This window comes from Plecotus auritus (assembly GCF_963455305.1).
Source record: "Plecotus auritus genome assembly, chromosome: 9".
Taxonomy (NCBI): domain Eukaryota; kingdom Metazoa; phylum Chordata; class Mammalia; order Chiroptera; family Vespertilionidae; genus Plecotus; species Plecotus auritus.
Window position 1 is genome coordinate 126381745 of NC_137783.1, and position 21378 is coordinate 126403122.

The 21378-nt window shown below is 50.9% G+C and overlaps 1 protein-coding gene across 3 annotated transcripts in view; it reads left to right on the plus strand.

Annotated features, from left to right (window-relative positions):
- The first annotated feature begins 905 nt into the window (after window positions 1-905).
- Window positions 906-21378, plus strand: part of SLC6A5 (solute carrier family 6 member 5) — a 48635-nt gene continuing 28162 nt past the window's right edge. The window contains exons 1-8 of one of the 3 annotated variants that reach the window (XM_080641132.1): window positions 906-924; window positions 1743-1843; window positions 3190-3726; window positions 6338-6476; window positions 8866-8997; window positions 9330-9503; window positions 15367-15508; window positions 18161-18293. In XM_080641132.1, the coding sequence (XP_080497258.1) occupies window positions 1841-1843; window positions 3190-3726; window positions 6338-6476; window positions 8866-8997; window positions 9330-9503; window positions 15367-15508; window positions 18161-18293 (1260 nt within the window). In that variant the 5' untranslated portion in view covers window positions 906-924; window positions 1743-1840. The other 2 variants (XM_080641131.1, XM_080641130.1) reach the window with 2 other exon arrangements.

Sequence of the window (21378 nt, forward strand, 5' to 3'; positions counted from 1 at the left end):
CGGAGCGGCGCGGGCCTCCAGGGAGAATTAGGTGCTTCTCTCTCCGCCCGGCCCAGCCCCGTGAAAGGGGTTGGGAGATTTTCTAGGGTCAAAGGAGATTTTATGAGTTTCCGTTTCCCCAGCTTTAAAACTGGGAGTTTCTCAAAGGTTGTTGTCAATGCTAAATGAGTTAATTCATGGAAAGCTCTTGCACAGTGGTTCAATGTTGAGAACTTAGTAAATGTTAACTCAAAACTACAATAAACGTGGCCTGGAACCCGCAAAGCAGCTCTCAAGGAGGGTCTCTTCAGGGAACCTGTCCTCCTTCAATATCAGTGCGGACCTTGCATCCCCAGCCTTCTTCCATCAGAGGGCCCAGCGGGCGAGCCTGGGAGCAGGGCGTGGGAACGCCAGCGAGCCACTGGAAGGTGGCGGGAGGGGCCTCCACGGCGCCCCAGGCACCCACCACAATCTGCCGCTGCAGCTTTCGCCCGCACCCCGCGGCGTTGCCCTCCCGCTGCGTGGGGACGGTCCAGGTCCAGCCGGTGCAACCGCGCCGACCCCGAGGCGGCGGGTCGGGATGCTGGCCTGGCGGAGAAGAAGGGACTGAGTGCTTTCTGTAGCTCCCCATCCCGGGGGCCAGGGGTTACCCGAACCAGGCCCTCAGGAAGGAGGGCAGGGCGGGGGGGAGGGAGGGGGAAGCGGTTTACCTACGAATCCTCTTCCATTCTCCAAACTACACCTTCTTTGTAAAGGTGTTTCCCCATTGCTTTGCACCCAAAGGAAAGTCCCTCTTTTTATCGCCACGGCCACCCCCACCCCCGCCGGAGTAGGGCAGCACACCTTCCCATGGCTTCAGGGATGGCCAGCCCTGCCACCTGGCTGCGGGGATCCTGATTCTGAGGGTGAATAAGACCTCACGCTTCCAAACCAGGCCTAGCTGCGGTGAGTTTTTATTGAGAGGGCTAAGAAAACATGAGTCTCCTTTGACTTTGAAAGTGACCTAAGAACCAGGTTGGTGTTGAAGATACTTTCCTTTTAATTTCTCTAAAATATTTTCAGAGGAGCTTAACAAATACATTGAGAGCAATCGTAATTTCACCCAGGGATGTCTGTTGTGTCAATAGAGATAAAATAGGAATGCAAATGGTAGACCTCAATTTTTAAGCGAAAGTCCAGGATCCCTCTAACCCTGGTTGTCTGGAAGGGTAGGGCTGTGAGAATCGAAGTCCCCATACACGCAGGTGGGTACAACACCCTTATCCAAGCAGCACCCCTGTGCGGCAGCCATCGCAGAGCTGTGGTGCTACAAGCAGACCCCCCATCGTTTGGGGGGTAATATTGTGGAATCCTCTGCTTGCAGATTTGGAGAGGCAGCTACGGATGTAGTAGCAGAGAAAGATGGAAACATGACGGTGATGTAACTCCTTCCCCCGCGCCCACCTCAGCAGCCCAATCCGCTCTGCGCCTCGCCTTGGGTGCAGTGGGACGTGTCCTTCCTATGTTTTCCTTAATTAGGGAGAGGCAAACTTCTGTCATCTCCTCCCGCTGGCTTCGGTTTAGTAATCAGACCCACATGAGTCACGCTGAACACGCAGCCCCCCTCCCTCCCGAGTGACAACAACGGGCCAGCGTACTCACGGCTGTTGTCCCTTTAAAACTCGAATCCATGGGGGTAATGATTTATCAAACTTGTATTATCAAGAAAATGTCAAACGAAGGGCACCTTGCTTTGCACTGACGCAAACCTCGCCTTTCCTAAGGAGATATAGAAAGCGCCTCTCTTGCTGGAGTCAAAGCCAGTCTTGTCAGTAGCTGGTTTCACTCTCTCTACCTATTCAATCTGCTGCCGGTGTCAGACATGGTGAGTGTTTGCTTTTTTGTTGTTCTTTTAAGAGAGGGGGCTGCGGGGTTAGGAGGAGCAGATTCGTTTTGAATACTTCTTTTTGAAATGGTCTGTACATTTTGGAAGAAGGAGGGAGGACGGTTGTCACAGCCGTAGTATTTGCACTTGTGAACATCACCTGAGGTTCAAGAGGTTTCTGAAGGTATGGAGCTGAGCGGTTGGCGGGGTCACCCACCCTGCGGATTCTCAGCACTGTCCTCGGTGCTGAAATCAGATGCCGGTAGGAGGATAGTCGCTCTGGGTCCTAGAGGCTGAGATAAGAATGCTTGCTGGAGTCAAGGTACTTAGATTGGTGCAAATTAAGGAGTTCTGCTATGTGCACTTGTGCAAGAAGACTTGATGAGAGGTGTGTGGATGAGCTGACGATAATACGATTATTCTCACAGTATAACAGTAATTTCTGGTACTAATGTTTAGGAAACCTTGAAAGATAACGAGAAGGAAGAAAGCAGACGGAAAAACCACCGCTGGTAGTTCTTTTAATTTGAACCTCAGTTGGGAGAAAGCAAATGAAAATTAGTCATGAGTTTTGGCCCCCACGCAGGTGTAGGGCCATGAAGGATATCAGACTTCTGTAAATAGGTATTCTGGGTTGGAGGCGGGCACTTTGCATGTTCTTTTACATGTCTGGGAATCTGGGAATCTGGGAGTGAATGTAGATTGTGCAAGATAACAAACCTAGTGTTTTAAGTGTGGTTTGTCACTGTTGTTGGGTGGTTGTTGCTATCCCTGCCTTTGCTACCTGGCGGGCAGGGGTGGATTTTGGATCACTGGGATTCGCACAAACGATTTGGCCTGAAATCCTCGCAGGTGCCAGGGCATCAGCTTTGTGGCCGCAGCTTGACTATCGCTTATGGGAAGAAAAAAAGAGGCAGTGTGCATTGTTGAATGACAAAGGAAATGGGGCGGAAAATTAAAGAATCTTTCTACAATGGCGATGGGGACATGGGCACCCTACAGCCGTGATGTGAAATCCAAAGAGGGCGGGAGCTCGTGACTGTAGGCTATTTCCACCCTCCCCTTTACACTCCAAAAACCCATTTCTGCCTCTTTTCCTAGTTCCACTCTGTCAGGGAGGAGAATGTTAGCTTCCTTATGTCATCTGGTTATTGACCCGACAGGCAAATTGAAAAATACTGACTGCAGTTTTTCTTGGAAAAGGAAAGAAAAATCCAGATTTCAATGTGTTCCGTAGATATTGTGTTTGGACCTGAGCTGTGAACATCTCTATATGTAGACACAGGTTCATTTCAAAGCTGCCTTGATTTTTTTTTTTTTGCACGAATTTCACGTTGTATTTGCAGGATTGCGGTGCTCCCAAGGAAATGAATAAACAACCAGCCAACAGCCTTGAGGCGGCGGCGGTGCTGGGCCACCACGAGGGTTCATGCGCGCCCAGGACCAGCCCGGAGCAGGACCTTCCCGCAGCCTCAGCCACGCCGCCCAGTGTGCCCAGGTCGGCTTCCACCGGCGCGCAAACTTTCCAGTCCCTCGATGCACGAGCCTGTGAGGCTGAACGTCAGGGGCTGGGGGCTTGCAAACTCAGTAGCCCGAGGCCGAGGCCGCCAGCCCCCTCCGCGCCTCTGCGGGATTCGAGCGAGACTCACGGCGCGCAGGCTGCCCCTCCTGGGGGCGCAGGGCCGGGCAACGCGATGCATTGTAAGATTCCGGCCCTTCGGGGCCTGGAGGAGGATGCGGACGTGAGTGTGGGCAAGGGCACCCTGGAGCGGAACAATACCCCAGCCGTGGGCTGGGTGAATATGAGCCAGAGCACCGTGGTGCTGGGCACGGATGGAATCACGTCTGTGCTGCCTGGCAGCGTGGCGACCACTGCCGCCCAGGTAAGCAGGTTGCTCTCGGCCCGCGCAGCCTCCTGCTCCCCAGGCGCGCGAGGGGAGCGGGCAGTGGCGGGTGCACGTGTGCTGATGCGGAGACTGGTTGGCAGTGTCCGGTAATGGGTGCTGACGGCAGCTTTGGGGCTTCGGAAGCTCGCACTGCGCTGGGGTCTCCAGTTCAGGGCAGTGGGGCTGTAGTGTCCCTGCCCGAGGGGTAGACCTCAGGACCTGCCGCTCCCTGTCCCTTCCCAGCCTCAGTGGAAGCAGAAACCGGGCGCAGCCTGATGAAGCAATTGAGGCAGATATATTCCTACCCCCTTACGAAGACAACCCCCACTTGCCAATAACCCGGTCTTTAATTATTTTTCTTAATTAAAAAAGAAGAAAAACCCAGAGGAAATACTCGTTTAAGTTTTGTAGTCTTTTCACTGTGAGTTACCCTTTATCACGTGAGAACTCATTTGATGAGAGTTGGGTTTTCAGGAGCCTGCTCCCGAAACTTAAGTTTCAAGGCTTTCCCCAAAATAAGTAAAATAAAATAAATATGGTATCTAATTTTGTCATCATAATTTTGTATGGTTCCCCCCCCCCCCCTCAATTGTATAAGCTTCAGGCTCCACAAACCTGGAACCAGCTCTGCATTTGATCCTTTATGCTCAACCAGAGGCATGAAAAACCCACAGAGCAAACCCCAATCCTGGGTGAAAGATTAGCAACTATTACCGGTGGTCCCTTCTCCCACATAGGCTTGGTCTTCTTCCAGTTTCCCCCAGTCTCTCTCCTTCCTCCGCTCTCTTCTTTGCTCTGTCTCATTCCACCTACTTCAGCTCGTCCCTTCCTGCCTTTCTACTATCTCCTCTCCTCCATGGGCTCAAGGGCTAGGCATGTGTGCAGTGGTGGGTGCCTAAACCAGAACATCCATCTGGGTGAGATTTTGGATTTATATAGCCCTTCTGTTTGTAGTCACTCTAGTGTTGGTTCTCGTTCTCTCTCTCTCTCTCTCTCACACACACACACACACACACACACACACACACACACGCACGCACACTTATCCACAGACCCATGCAGCAGGAGCTCAGCTGTTAGAGTAACTAGAAATGAACAGACCCTTTGGCTCTTCCACCCTGTCCTTGTTTTGCGGGGAGCACTTCTGGAGTGTTCATCTGTGTGTGTTCACTGCCTCTGACAGCATGTGCCCACCAGTGTAACCTCAGATGGAGGCAGATTTTTGTTTCTCGTATCTTCTTAACCTCCGCACTGCGGCAAAAGCCGCTGGAACTCCCACCCTTCTAGCTCTGGAAGAATGGGAGGTGGAGGTGGAGGTGGGAATGGGGCCAGTACGTGTGGGAGGAATGCAGGGGGATGTTAAAGATGTTCAGTATAGATCAAGCCCTGCATTTGCCTATTTTTTAGCTCTGCCCATCTTGTTGTTGCCTTTCTGACACCTACCTCAGCCTGCCTTTCTCCCATGACTTCCTCACCTCCTGACAGCTGCTTTTTCATCCTCCTTGGTCTGTGGACCAGGGTGGGACATCCTGGGTTGCTAGGATAGAGGTGGATGGTGACTGAGGAGATGAAAGCCATGCAGTGGCTGGGTCCTAGAAGCTTTATGGGGTGTCTGGTGTCCTGAACATTTTCAGAGTTTTAGTTGAGGTGGCTTTTCTGCTTAGTAGTTAGACATTCCAGAATCAGGTATGGCCCCCCAAAAGCATCTTAGTGTGAGTTTGCAGAGGTAAGCCCCAAAGCTGGAGCTGGAAGGTGCTCAGGGGATAGCTGTTCTAAGGCTCTCATTTTACAGATGAGGACACAGAGACTCAGAGAGAGCAAGTGGCTTGGGGGACTATATAGCTCATAAATAGTGATATTTAGATCAGAATTCAAGGCGTTAAGTGTCCTATCTCTTACCATATCCACTTCTCTATTATCCCCCCTTTTTAATTCACACATCTCCCTCCTGCCCATCTCCCTTACCCCCATGCCGAAAGTATCCCCTCCCCTAAATTAACCAACCAGGTAGATTCTGCCTGCAGGCTTTGGCAGAGAAAGGGAGGCAGGGGCTCTGGCTGGCTTCAGGCATTGCAGTTCTCTCTCTGGCCTTAGCACAAGCTCCAGAGGGAGAAAGAGCTGGGGAAGGGGTGTGTTGAGAGGTTTGGGTGGGGAGGGGTGGGTTGGTTAGGGACCTGCTTGCTGGAGACTCTGGGCATGATATTGGGGGCCTGCTTGCCTAATGAACTCTTGGTCAGGGGTTGGGGATGGAGGGATCTGCTTGCGATCAATCAACTCGTTCAAGGTTTGGGGAAGGCTGCTTGCTGGTGTGTCCTGACTGCAGGATTTGGGCAAGAGGGGCTCAGGGGTTGTTTAAGATGGATCTCAGATCAGGGTTGGGAGCCTGCTTGCCAAAAGACTCTCAGTGTAGAGTTGAGGGGTGAGGTTCCTGCTTGTAGATGCATTCCCTCTTTGGAATTGGGGTCCTGCTTGCTGATGCATCCTCGGTTGACAAGTGGGGGCCTGCTTGCTGGGAAAGACCCTCAGCAGGGGGGCGGGGGGCTGGAAGGGGACCTGCTTGCTGACCAACCCAGGGCTGTTATCCAACAATGTGCTTTTCCGCCCCCAGGAGGACGAGCAAGGGGATGAGAATAAGGCCCGAGGGAACTGGTCCAGCAAACTGGACTTCATCCTGTCCATGGTGGGGTATGCAGTGGGGCTGGGCAATGTCTGGAGGTTTCCCTACCTGGCCTTCCAGAACGGGGGAGGTATGGCTTTTCCGGTCTTTCCGCCTGTGGCGCTGTGGGGTGGGCATTGGGGGTTGGGGGAGGGACCCAGAGCCCTAGGATGGCCCTGAGGGGAGGCTCAAAACAACCTCCTCACACTCCAGCCCCATCCCCTGAGGCAACAGGGCTAAGCCAGAGGGCAGGAGCTTCAGTCACTGTTTCACCCTAGATCCAAGAGGCTTTTATCTGGAGAGAGTTTGGGGAAGAGGTGGGCCCGCATGATCCCCCACTGGTTCTGTGGGGAGGGGGTCTGGATCCTGAGCCAAGTGGGCATTGATGCAGGGAAGTTCAGACTCTGTGTGGTGCTGGACACCAAATTCAGGATGCCTTAAGAGTATAACTTGGAAATCCCCGCCTACACGGGAGACCTTGGGAATGGGCACTTGGGTGGTGCTGAACGCTGGCTGCTGGTGAACCAGGTGTGAGCTGAGAAGGGCTAGGAGCTGTGCTCTGAAAACTCTCTCAGAAGTATCCCCACACATAACGTCCCCTTGGACACCAGCGGCACAGTTTGACGAGCAAAATCACTTAGTCTAAAAAGTGGGTTTCGTTTCATTTGCCCTAACTGGGTGGAGGAAATGCTTTTGAAAGACAAGCATTGCTGAAATGGTGAGGACACCAGTGAGCAAGCACCAGCTGCCAGGCCTCTAGGATCTGCTGTACCTCTCTGTGCCCTTGAAGGAGGGACACGACATCCCTGGCTGGCCCTCCCGATGCCCAGGGCCAGTGGCTGCCCCCCTGCGGGTTGTTATAATGGGAATTTGCACCTGGAACTCCCTCCCACAGCTGTTAAACTTGCCTCTCACCCCATCAGGTTAGGCAGCTTAAGTTTTGTTCTGTCCTGTTTGTTTGTTTTTTGTTTTGTTTTTGTCTCTTGGATGGGCTCCAGGCAGAATTTGGTGCAAAGGGACAATGGACACATACTGCACCACAGGACAATTGAAAGGGAAAAATATGTTAATGCCCCTCCTCCCAATTCCAAATTAGGACAAGCTGACGAGTACTTATGAGGATCACAGAGCATTTGCAATCAGGGTGCCCTGGAAACCGAAAAAATGTGTGTGGCCACCCAATTAAGGGCACCACAGCCGGGTTTCCGGGTTTCCAGGTTTCCGCTGTTTTCCTCAGGGAGTCCCTAGACCAGGGTGCAGGAACCGAGTGAAAGAAAGGTGCTCTAATAAAGCTTTCTGTGACAGGAAGGGCAGTGGGTACACAGGATTGCATAGGGACGGAGTTCCAGTCAAGCCAGTTTGATCAGTGAAAGTGCCCTGGCTTTGCTAGCCTGGGATCTGCAAACTGCGGGGTAGTGCACACGCCCAGGTTCCGGAGCTGCGGAGCTGCGCACCCAGCCAGGCGCCAGAGGAGAGCCCCACTTTTCCGCACTGCGGCTCCAGGGCTCTGAAGCCCTCAGCGTGGGGTGGAGAGCTCACTGCCTTCTTCCCAGGAGCGGAAGAGGATTGCACAAACCACATCATGACCCCTAATTTTACTCCTCAGCAGCCCAGTGCTGCTGCCTGCCACCGGGCCTTCCTGTCCTGGAGAACCTCTGGGGGGGGGGGGGGACCCCCCTGTGACAGAAAAGGTCTTTCCTCCAGGCAGGAAGTTGGGAGGAGGGTGAACAGAAAGAGGGCCCTAGGAAGGATCAGCTTCATTCCGTTGGGCACAGTGTTCTCACAGAATCTTCTAAGGGAAAGAAAGCCATAGTCTAGATGAGATACCTACATCAATATTGTCAAGTGCTCAGGGCCTGGGGGGAGAGACAAAGGAGACTTCTTGGAGGAGGAAGCATTTGAGTTGACCTTGAAGAATGGAAGGGACTTCTTATGTGGAGAGGGAAGTTGAGAAGTGTGTGGTGGCTGCGGTGGTGGGAGAGGAATGGGTGCCTGGCCACCTGTCTGTCAGAGCAGGCCCTGTTGGCTGGTAGAAGGTGTGCAGGTAACTAGGTAACTTGGGTTGTAAGCCAAGGAGGGCTCCCAAAGTCTGGCTTCCCAGATGTTAAGTCCTTGGAGGGTGGGGGTGCTATAGAGATCGTGAGATTTCACCAAATCCAACTCCAGCAATGAGTCAAAGGTATGGACTTGTGGAACACAGGAAGGACTTAATTTTGGGACACTGAAGTACTACAATTAAAAAAAAAAAGACTAAAACAGCCAGCACACAATCCTAGCTACTCATCCAGTGGGGAATTGAAAAAAGGAGTGTGTTTGCAGGGAACTCTTGTGTTTTTTACAAGGGTGAAATGTCTTAAATGTCCCTGGGTGCCTGTGGTGGAGCTGGACCATCAAAAGCTCTCTGAAAAAGGTGGGGGAAAGTGGGCCAAAGCCTGGCCTTGGCCTCCCAGGGCTCTCACTCCCCGTTCTCTCTTCCCAAGGTGCTTTCCTCATCCCCTACCTGATGATGCTGGCTCTGGCTGGGTTGCCCATCTTCTTCTTAGAAGTGTCGCTGGGTCAGTTTGCCAGCCAGGGGCCAGTGTCTGTGTGGAAGGCCATACCAGCCCTGCAAGGTGAGTCCCCCTGCCTCTCAGCCTCCTCCACCTCACGTTGCTCTCTCCGGCCAAAGGGAGGGAGACCTGCTTTGGTGATCAGTAGAACTCATTCCTTCCTTCTTTATTTGATCAATACCACCTCTGGGTCCCACTAAAGAATGACCCATGATCACTTCTGGCATGTTCCATTCCTGGCAGAATGCCTCGATGCCCTTTGAAAACACAAAGGTCACCACTAGTAGTGTATCCCTCTGTACAAGTGAACCAAGACCTGTCCCCACCCGGGCCCCATTGAAAGAATTCCGTAAGATTTGGGATGAAATGATTCCCTGGAAATTTTGCTTCCACAGGCTGTGGCATTGCAATGCTGATCATCTCTGTCCTAATAGCCATATACTACAACGTGATTATTTGCTACACACTTTTCTACCTGTTTGCCTCCTTTGTGGCTGTGCTGCCCTGGGGCTCCTGCAACAACCCTTGGAACACGCCAGAATGCAAAGATAAAACCAGACTTTTATTAGGTAAGTTTGGATATACCTACATTAGGTGAAGTACTCATTCATTCATTCAATGAAGATTAACTGAGCACATATTATGTTTGCCTGCCTTAAGCTAGGTGCTGGGGGCACAGAGATTTAAAAAAACAACACCAAATATACTTAATTCTAATATTTAACGAACTCATGGCCTAGAAAGGGATCATAAAATTTTTGTGTGCTCAGGAATAGCTGGAGTGTTTGTTTAAAAAAATGCAGATTTGCAGGCCCACTAGAGTCTGATTTATTAGATTTGGGGTGGGGAGGGTTGGGAAATTTGCATTTTAGCAAGGTCCCCAGGTGACTCATATGTGTAGTACAATTTGAAAAGCAATGAGGTCCTAAAGTCTAGGGAAGTGATTGATACAAGTGATTCTGGGTCTACACTTTACAAAATACTGCTCATATGGAAACAGACACTTCAACTAAAGCCCTTGGTAGAAAGGTGCACAATGTAATAGTAGAAGAGAGGAATTCTGCCTGGGAGACAAGGGAGTGTCTCTAGGTATTTCAAACCGCGGGCACATGAGGACTTGGGAGCAGGGTCAGCCTGTTGGGTCAAGGGTGAGTAGTAAGTGTGAGGAGACACAGGCTGGTTCGTGGGCAAGGCTTCCTGGTCCATAAAACATCCCAGCCCCAAGAACACCTGTATCCGTGCCACGTAACTTCTCTCCTCTGAGTCTGAGTTTTCTTCATTTACAAAACAGAAACAGTAACAATGTCCTTCATCCTGCGCACCTCCTGGGATTGCTGTAAGGAGAAAAGAAATGAAAGGATATGATGATGGCAGCTGAAAAGTATAAAACTCTACAAACGGAAGGTGCTAATTCTATCAGTCACCTTTGAAGGCTCTGGTCCTTTTAACAGGCCCCATAGACAAGTGGTGTCTTCTCCCCAGGCGATCTGTCATTTCCCTTAAGCTGGACTGTGCTGAGGGCAGAATCCTGTGATCTCTATAGACTGGCTTTTATTGCTGGCCCCCAAATCAGCTCTTTTGCCCTTGCAGAACTCGGACATTATTTAACCCTTGGGGTGTGTTTAAGAGAGAAAGGTGCATCCTTCCCTCCCACCCCTCCAGAGAGAGGCACATACAGTCGTTCACACTGGAGTATTTTCACACACGTGATCACGTACATACTTACCTGACCAAGCTCCCCGGCAGAGGCTTTGAGTAAGACTGGAGAAGAGTTAAAACCAGGGACGTGTGCCCATGAAATTCAAACCCTGTGCACCTGGACGTGCTCAGAAATGGAGATGGGGATTTGTGGGGGTTCCCAGGTGTGGGGCTCACTAGTGGTATGAGCAGGAGTAAGTGTCTCTTAGACTCTCTGGGTCTCAGTGTCCTCATCTATTTAATCTCCATGTTGACGTATTCTTAGGTTTGAGCAGTGGTTTTCTACCTGAGCTGCTGCACATTGCCTGCGTACCTACTGTGTACCAGGCATTACTCCAGGTGTTTGGGATATAGCAATAAATAAAATTCACCTGGGGAACTAACAAATTGAACGTCACTAGTGTCCATGCCAGACCAATGATTCAGATGATCTGGGGATGGAGCCTAGGAGCCTGTATTGTTAAGGTTCCCCAGGTACACCCAAGAGTAGGAGCACTAGGGTGCAGTTTGCCCACATCCTGGTGGCCACCTCTGCAAAGCTGCTGTATGAGAGAACCCCACTGGGCAGCTGTTCCTAGATTCACAACCAAAACCCAGCTGCCAGATGGCTCCCTGAAGATAGTGGCCATGGTAGGCAAAGGGCATCTCCCAGGATGTGGGGCCTGGAATGGAGAAATATCTCAACGTCATGCCAGAGCCCAGCTTGTTCCCTCCAGATTGTGCCAGAAAGGGGAATCACTTTTCAGGGGAGTGCCTGCTGGAGGAGGGCTGCTGCTTTGATTCAGTGTCTGCTTCCCTGGGGACTTCCCTCAGGGACCATAGTGATCGGAGCCTGCAGCTGTGCCCCGGGAGGGATAGTATTTCAGCAACACCATTCTCCTCTACTAACAATATCCACCAATATTTGTGCAGCACCTTAACACTTAATAATAATACCCAGCATCACTTACTCAATGCCAAGCACCTTGTTAAACCCTTTTACTCGTATTACCAATGTTAACATGAACAATAAACCAACATATGGCATCCAATATTATTTTCACTTTACAGATGATAAAAACTGGAGCTCAAGGTGATAGAGATAGTTCTGTGGTAGATCTGGGATTTGAACCAAGTACCTGCCTCCCAAGACCCTGGTCCTAACTACCATGCTAAATGCTTCCTAATCCACAAAGTAGCTTTATAAATGACGGTTCTGCTATTTGTAATAAGTGCCCAAGAGTTCCAAGGGGCAGGTGACATGATCACTGTTTTGCAGGTGAGAAAGTGGACTTGAAGGCTCAGAGAGTGGGAGTGTCAGGCTGTGAGTCACAAGGGGTTTGGGTCTCATGACTCCTAATTCTCTGCTCAGCCAGGGTTCCTGAAGAGTCCCAGCAGGTTCTACTCCCTCAGTCCTGCAGGGTGACATCAGCCCAGGTGTTCCCTACCTATTTGTAGCTGAGGTTCTATGGGGTAAAAAGGAAGCTTGTTTGAGTCAGAGACACAGTTAAGGACTATACATGATTGTTCATTGCAGCCATATTTCCAGTCTTGGAAAAACATCAGAAACACTTACACCTGTGATAAAAATTCAGCAATTACTGGATAATTCCATGGTTCCAATAAATTATAGTGCATCCATACGATGAAGTTTTCTATAGTCATTAAGAATGAATATTCATAAAATATGGAGAAATCCTCACCATATTGTGTTAAATGTAAAAACAAGATACAGACTTATAGCGTACCTTTATTATTCGTAAGAAAATATGCATGGATAGAAAACATATAGGAAGATGATACACAATCTGTTCACTGGCACATTTGGGGACATTCTTTCTTTTCTTCATTATATGTCATGGACATGTATTTATTTTATTAGAGGCCTGGTGCACGAATTCGTGCACCAGTGGGGTCCCTCGGCCTGGCCTGCAGGATCGGGCTGAAACCAGCTCTCCGACATCCCCTGAGGGGTCCCAGATTGCGAGAGGGTGCAGGCCAGGCCGAGGGACCCCACTGGTGCATGATCAGGATGGGGAGGGATGCAGGAGGTTGGCCAGCTGGGGAGGGACCGCAGGAGGGCTCCAGGGCGTGTCCAGCCCATCTCGCTCAGTCCCTATTGGCCTGACCCCAGCAGCAAGCTAACCTACTTACTGGTCAGAGTGTCTGCCCCCTAGTGGTCAGTGCACGTCAGAGTGAGTGGTTGAGTGGCCTTAGCATATCATTAGCATATTATGCTTTGATTGGTTGAACGGACGGCCGGACACTTAGCATATTAGACTTTTATTATATAGGATAGTCCTGTATGTGTATGCATGTGTTTTTGTTTGTTTGTTTGCTTTTTAAAGCAAGCTGAGCACATAGACTAGGCCTGGCACGTGGATGGGGATATCCCTGGGTTTGTGGAGTTTCCAGTCTGGCTCACAATACCCAGGAAACTTTAAAGGCAGAGTAAAAACACTGCACAGCTAGGCTCCTAGTGGACATGTACAAACCAGAAAAACTATGCAAGCTCTCAGCAGAGAGACAATGAACATTTCCCACTGATTATTCCCTGGGAGCATATGGACAGGCTGGGCAGATCTTATCTCATTCTTAAATTTTTTCACTTGTTTGTTATAAAGCAAGTGTGTGTGTGTGTATGTGTGTGTGTGTGTGTGTACCCCCTATCTGTTCTTCTATGTTATGTACACATGTGCGTGTTCCCTTATGGGGTCCAGGCAGAAGTAGTATTGGTCCTTTGGGGTCCTGGGGTGACTTAGAAAGATGATGATGGTTTGACTTGCAGAGACACAGGCAGCTTCAGAGCCACACTGCTCTGATGGACAAGTCGGGAGTCCAGACAAAGGGTATCTCAGGCTCTCTCCCAAAGGGCCACTCTGAGAGAGAAAACAGAACAACTCCTTCCAGGATGCAGTGTTCCACAAATAACCTCCCAAGCTCACCCTCTCCTTCAAACCCTATAACCACCCTACCCTGTGATAGCAGGCAGCCAGTCCCAGGAGAGAGGGGATGAATCGCTGCCGTTGTGACCTTCAACCATGGCAAGGAGGTATTTACCTCAGGTCCCTCTCAGCATTGCTAGGGACGCATTGCCCAGGAGCCCTGCCTCACCATCCAGATGCTGGGACCTGGTACCCATGCCAGCCCCAGGGACCCGACCACCTCCTGTCCATGGGTAGAAGCCATTTGCCACATATCTCTAAGGTGTATTTTGTAAGAAAGACTGTCTTCCTTAGGGGGACTCCACCATCCAGGTATCTGTAATGGGACACGGATAATCCATGCCCTGCCAAGTGAGACCAGCGACTGTTCTGTGAAATTAGGAGCTTAGCTGGGCCATTTAAAACGGAAACCACATAAATACCATTTCTATTTCTGGAATGGCCTAATTTTCATTAGAACTTTAATTAAATGACTCCTTTTCTCCCTACCCTTTCATTTATTAATAATTGCCCGAGTAAAGAGAATCCCTTTCAAACAGCTTCCAATTTAGAATGATCATTATCGCCGCTCTTTGTTCAGGGTTGCTGGGCCTGCAGAGCTCTCTGATGGCTCGAGCCAGACTTGACGTCGCAGAAGCACGCTTCTGCCATCTGGCGGTGGTACGGGGTATTGCAGGAGGCTGCCGGGAGCCCTGCTGCAGTGCCGCAGGAGCGCGTGACCTGGTACTGCAGGCAGCAGCGATGATCTAGAAACGCCGCCCCGCCAGGAAAGCGGGGAAGCTGCCCGCCTGCTTGTGCTTCACAATGGCACGTTGGGAAACAAGCAGTTTGGCATTTGCCCGCATGTTAGGGATCTCTTCAGTCTTAGGGGGTGGGTGCACTTTTGGGCAGGAGGCCAAGAGATAAATACTGTGTTTAGGGAGAGAAAAGGGATGTGGATGGCGATTTAAGTGTCTGCATTCAGGTCACTGCTGGGGGAAACAGATGCTTCCATGAGTTCGGAATCCTTCCGGAACTCTCTGTTATTTGATTAGACTAAAGGACACAATAGTGAATAAGAAGGCATTTTGAGGACGCTAAGAGTAGTGGTTCTCAGCCCCAGGAGCTTTTGCAGGAGCCATTTGGCACTAACAAATTCACCCCCAGGGAACCCCTGGATTAGGTCCTGCTGCAGGCTCACAAACACACGCATGGTTGCTGCCTCCACTAGCCCGTGTGGGTGTGTAGGAAACAATGTCATATGTACGTACTGTGTGTCATTCATCCTGCCAGACTGTGGGTTTAAGGTGAACGTATAAGTAAGCCTTCTGTGGCAGTAGCTCTCCAGGAAGTTTGCTTATGTCTAATTAATCTCTGCAAGCCATTTACTTTCTATGGAGTTCTGAGGACCTGGGTTGGAGTCCCGATTCTCTTCCTCATTAGCTATGTGATTTCAGAGTTACTTAACCTCTTTGAGCCTTTTCCCTCAATTTAAAAACAGTGGTACTAGTACTCACTGCATAGGCTGTTGTGAGCGTTAAGTGAGATAAAGCCTGCAAAGCATAAAGTGCTCAGTGCAGTGCGTACCGCACAGGGAGTGTCTATAAACGAGAGCTACTGTTATCATTACGGATCAGGGCTCTGGGGTCCGTGACACATAAAAGGTAATTCTGCGGTTCATCTCCATCTAGGTTGGTTCAGCTAACACTTTCCCGAAGTTACTCTTCAATATCTAACACATCTTTTTGGCTTTTGGTTTTCAATTGCTACGGCACATGGGTATATTTTCCGCATAGATGCCACCGTGTTTCCATCCTGTCCTCTCCTACAGATTCCTGCGTCATCACTGACCATCCCAAAATCCAGATCAAGAACTCGACCTTCTGCATGACTGCCTATCCCAACTTGACCATGATTAACTTCACCAGCCAGGCCAATAAGACGTTTGTCAGCGGCAGTGAAGAGTACTTCAAGTAAGAGGGCTTTGTGTTACTTTCTCAGAGACACCCAGTGAGCTCATGAACGCTCGACTTGCAGAAGGAGGTGTGGGGGCCCGAGGGGTGGGCTGCCTCCCTTTGCACCCTCCCTTCCCATTCGAGTGATCACTGAGGAAGAGACTGTCCCCAGTTTGGCTTCTTAGAGCAGATTGTTTGCCTCAGGGCCTGGAGGTGAGAGTTGGCAGAGTGCTGGTGGGGACAGAATTGCTGCTGCTATAATTCACAATGTTGTGACAAACACTTTGCAAAACCTGCATGCATTGTGATCTAAGCAGACCTTCCGTTGACTAGTTGTTGTTTTTTTCTTCTGCATTTGAGAAGGAAAGAGAGGCAAAACTTCAGAAACCAAGTTATGGTCAAGGATGTAAAGAACGAAATCATTTTTAAAGAACAGTTTCACCCAGTTTTATACTTTCTACATCAGTATTGAGAGACGCTGAGGATTGATGTCCAGGGACCCTGGAAAATCCTCGGCCCCCACAGGACGATTTAGTCAAGTTCATGGAGTTATTTCGTAAGAGAGGTCTGTGTAGGCAGCGTCCCAGCAGAGGGTACCTGAAGAATGTCCTCTAGTTAGGCCTCAAGTTGGGGGTTGTCCACTTGTGTGCTCAGGGCCTTGGCAGGGGCATTTGGCTGCTCGACAGGCTAATGAGCGAAGTACAGATGAGCAGGATGATAGAGAAGGGTGGGGACTGGGGCCAACTGGACAGGATGTCAGCCAAGAGCAAGGGTGGCTGCTGGTGCTCGGCTTCACATCCCTGTCTGTGGGAGTGTGGGCAGTGCAGCCAAGCTTCCATGTTACAGGTAAAGTCAGAGGTAAAATCCAAATTGCTATGTGTCTCCCACTTTAAATGTTAGCGAACTGAATAAAATAAAATAAAATAAAATAAAATAAAATAAAATACAGTATCAGTGGGGCCCTGGGTTGTGATTAAAAGTGATCACTAATATCTCTACTAGTTGCCTAGTTGCTGTCAATTTCTGCGTCAGATTTCTCTTCTGTGCAGACTCAGAGGGGACATGCTTGTCCCTGCAGACAGAAGGGGAGTGAGGCTGAGAGATGAAATAATCCCTTTGAAGATGATATAGGAGCAGTGAGGGTGTGTGTGGACTGACCCTGAGCACTGAGAAGCTGAGTCTGACTGGTGGTTAGAGGAGGTCTGACCACATAATCCACAGGGTTCAGTGTGTTGTTAAATATTTGAGAATTAGCTTTCTGTGGTTTTCACTAGTCCTCTGGGACCAGTCTTCGTTTCCAAGAGGAAATGTTATTAGGAAATGCTATTCATCCACGAGCCCTTTTTAAAGGGTGGGGTATTTGAGGTGGCCGAGGTGCAGTGGAATTAAGTGCTTTACCCTTGAACATGGGGAGGTCCTTTCATTGCCCAGGGAAGGTCTGGGAGCCCAGTTCACTTCCACCCTTGCTCACTTCCCCTAAGCTCTTTAAAAATATATATATTATTGATTTCAGAGAGGAAGGAAGAGGGAGAGAGACAGAAACATCAATGATGAGAGAAAAAAACCACTGACCGGCTGCCTCCTGCATGCCCCCCACCGGGGACCGAGCCCACAACCTGGGCATGTGCCCCTGACCAGAATCGAACCCAGGATCCTTCAGTTCACAGGCGGACTCTCTATCCACTGAGCCAAGCTGGCTAGGGCTCCCCTAAGCTCTTGAGCCCAGGTTGCCTCAGACGTGGAGACTGAAACAGGCTCTGTCACCCCAGAGTGTGGCCACCCCTGTTCAGAAAAGTGTGGCCAGGCCTTACAAAACAGCTTATCAGGTGGTCCCTCGGCAGCGGGGCGGGGGGTTGCGGGGAGTGGAGGGCGGGGGCAGGGCGGTGCTGCTGCCTTCAGAAAGCTCTGGGCTGTCATGTCTGCAGTCCCATAGAATCTGGGTTCCGGCTGGGCCTTTGCTCAGGTCACAGGAAACCACCAACCACCCAACACAGCCCCTCATCCAGGAGGCGTGACAGGATTGCTTTGGAGTTGCAGAGATGGTTCGACGCTTACTAGAACTCACTGTCCTATAGCTGCCTCCCCTCCCCAGGAGGGAAGCTGCTTGCCCACCCTTGGCCAGGCTCCCAGCTGCTGCCAGGGACGTGGGGTCTCCAGGCAGGTGGTGACTTCTTCAGCACACACAGACCCTGTACTGAGTTTTACATTTAAAACTAGGCAAACACTATTGGGATGCATTCTCATAAAAGAGTAGAACAACAAAGAAAACACACCAAAGCCATCCTGGACAGTTTAGAGTTTCTGTTTGTGATGTGGCCTTCTGTAAAGTCGTCACCCTTGGTAAGGCCGTGGGGGGCTGTGCTGGGACCCCCGAATGCCATGGGATTTGTTGTCCTTCTCCTGGGGCATCTCATGGTGACGGTGGCGCTGACAGTCTTGTACGGAGCCTTCCCCGGGGCCATATGTGGCCTCCCCAGCACATAATGAAGAGCAGGGGCAATCTCGTTGGTCTCTGCAGACAGCCTGGGTTAGAGAATCACTCACAACCTGATCTGGTCAGGTCCCTGATGGGAGGTGCGGTTGCCGAGTTGGCTTGAGGCTTCTGGCTCTGCTGGGAGATTAGATCCGGAAGACTCTCATCCCTCCCTCCTTTCTCTTGCCTACTCACAGGTACTTTGTGCTGAAGATTTCTGCGGGGATCGAATATCCTGGGGAGATCAGATGGCCACTAGCCTTCTGCCTATTCCTGGCTTGGGTCATTGTGTATGCGTCTCTGGCAAAAGGAATCAAGTCTTCAGGAAAAGTAAGAAATTGGGTTTACCTACGAGAAATTGGGTTTACCTAGGGGTGATTGTGACATGAGCAGGTTAAAGAGCACTGGAAGGAGAGTCCCGAAACGTGGGTGCTGTTCAGATTCTGGCCCCGGGTAGCTGTGGGCCTTAGGAGTGACTTGACTCCTGTCGTTCATGGCTGTTTTAAGGCTTAAATGAGACAGATGTGCACAGAGCTCCTGGGGGCACTGTGGTTAGGTTCCTTCCTTTCTGCCACGGCTGCCACTCTGTTCAGCAGGTGGCCCTCCCTGACATGGCTCAGTCACCCTCCTGAGCTAGATGAGTGCTGCTGGCCTTTTGCCTCTTGGTCTGGCTGCCAGGCTGTGACTGCTGCTACTAAGATGCTGGAAAAAGATCAAAATTGTGAAATGATCCTTTCTTCTCAACCCGACCACTACACTCAGCCTTTCATGCCCTTCTTCCAACCTCCAACCCATGTGCCCCACGTGCCCCGTGTGCCCCCAGCACCAACACTGACAGTCCCACCGTGGGATCTGGGTTGAGCAAAATACTTGACGACTTGCTGAGCTGTCGCTCGGCTGGCCCTTTGGAGGTGATGGGATTCCCACCCCAAGCTCAGGGTGTGAAGGCAAGGAGTCCGGACCCTCAGGACACTCTGGGTAATGCCCGAGGGTCACACTGTTCTTTGTGATGGTTTAGGACGGCATTATAGCCACTGCCTCCCTCGATTTAGAATGTAGCCCTTGGTGGTAGATTGTATGGGCTTTTTTGAGCAGATTTTTCTTTTAGATCTGCTTCATTAAGAAAGGTTGCCAACTAGGAATTGATGATCAGTTTTTTAAAAATGAGGAATACCACCAGAAATGATGACACTGCTCTGGAGCGTGCAAATGTTAATCATGGAGTGTGGTTTGGAAGCCTGGGTGAATGGCGGCTGAGGCCTCTTATTATCCCGGGCTCCTTTGTGACTCAAATTCCATGAACACGCCATTGCTCAGCCGCGATGTCCTCCTTCTCCTGCAGGGAGATAAACTCAGTTCCTCTTGCTCAGCGCCCTTGAGACAAGACTGGCTCAGTGCTCCCTATGAGATCTCACTCTTCCTTTTATTTTTTAAAAATATGACTTTATTGATTTTAGAGATAGCAGAAGGGAGAGGGAGAGAGAGAGAGAAACGTGGATGAGAGAGAAACATTGATTGGCTGCGTCCTGCATGCCCGACCCCTACTGGGTATCGCGAGCCTGCAACCTGGGCGTGTGCCCTGTCTGTTAATCTAACCAGTGACCTTTTGGTGCATGGGACACAGCTCAGCCTCCTGGGCCACACCACTGCTGAGCCAGGGCTCACACTCCCTTTTGAGCAGCTAGAATTCCAGAGGCAGGGGAGACCAGTGGGCAGCCTGAAGGTCAATGCCGCCCGAGCTCCTTTGTGACTGAAATTCCACAAACACTGCCATCTCTAAGCAGCGATGTCCTCCTTCTCCTCAGGGGCTAACAACGCTAACCTAATTAGCTAGCCCAGGCTGGTGGGGCCTCACCTGACCACCTGTTCAGGGCTCTCTCGGTGAGGAGGTTGCGGCCAGGAGTCAGGTGTCGGGCCAGCAGGCTCCGACCAACCAGTCATTGCCACTCCTGCCAAGTGTAATTCATTACTGTTCAAGTTTAATTCCTCTGACAGTACTTTCTGAAGCTGCCCTGGCACAGGGGACCAATGGGCACAAAGCCCCCAGGCACACCCGACTCACACTTAGGCGTGCCCAGGATTTATAAGCCAAACTGTGGGCCCTTTTAGTTCAGCAAGATCACGATCCATAGAGTGATCCACAGAGTGATCACATCCTCCCACACACCATGAGCCCAGACCTGGGTGCAAGCAAGTGCTTAGGGTGTAAAATTTAAGGCGGCTCTCACTCTCAGGTTCCTGCAGGTGCCAGTTGGACCCTGAGAGTGGGTGCCTCCTTAAATTTTGGACTCTCAGTGCCTCACTTGCCTTGCCTCTTCCTAACTCTGGCCCTGCCTCATACATTTCTGATCATGTGGTCCATGGAGGGGCATCAATGGGAAGGAAGAACATAGGAGTTAGAAAGCTTCAGGTTTGTATCTTGGCTCCAGCTGGGAGACCTTGAGTGAGATATTTAACCCCTTGTGAGACAGAACCTGAGCCTCAGTTTCCTTTTGAGCAAAATGGGAATACTAATAGCCGGTCCACAGAGGGGGTCATGTTCGTACAGTCTCCGGCAGTGAAATGGGAAGAGTTCTCTCTGCCGGTTAGAGAGAACTCAGCCTTGGGGTTTTCTTCCTGCCCCCTGCTGTCTGGGTCATGTCCTCTCCTTTGCCTCCTCCATCCTCACTCCCCATCAGCCCCACGTGGTCAGGAGGTGACCCCTGCTGTCTTGGTGGGGTGGGGAGGTCAGACTGGTCAGGGCCCCGCCCTATAGCATCTCCTCTCCCAGCCCCATCTTACAGCTGCGGGGACAGCCCGGGCAGCCTGGGGCAGGCAGTCTTCCCTGAGATCTCAGATGCCTTTGATTTCATAACAACTTCTGTGTAGAAGGGCTTCCTTAAGAGGAAGGAGAGAGGCAGGTTTGGCAAGAATAGGAGGGAGAGCCTGCCTCCCCCAAGTCCCTAGCAACCCCTGAGCTTCTGGGCAGGAGGGAGGGGCGACTTCTGTGGAGGGTGGAGGGTGGAGGGAGGGGAGGGAGGGAAGAGGCCCCTGTTAGGAAAGGTAGCTGTGCAGAGAAAGGAGACCAGCCCACCTCCAGTCTAGTCAGAACGAAAGAGGTTGGCCTTGATGAGTAACTGGGTTTGGAGGAAGAAATAACTCGTTTTCCTTAATCTGCAGCCTGCCCCATTTTTGCTAATGGCAACACCACTTTTTCAGTTGTTGAGGCCAAAAATTTTGGGGTCATCCTTGCCTCCCCGCTTCCCGCCCCTCATTCCACATTAAATGGGTCAAAAAATCCTGTTGGCTCGCCCTGCAAAGCATTTCTCCTAGTTCCTGCAAAACACCCTGGCTGGAACCATAGTCCTCCCCTGCCTGAGTGCAGCCATGGCCTCCAACAGTGGCCCCTGCTTTTGCCCTGGTGCCCGCAGTATAT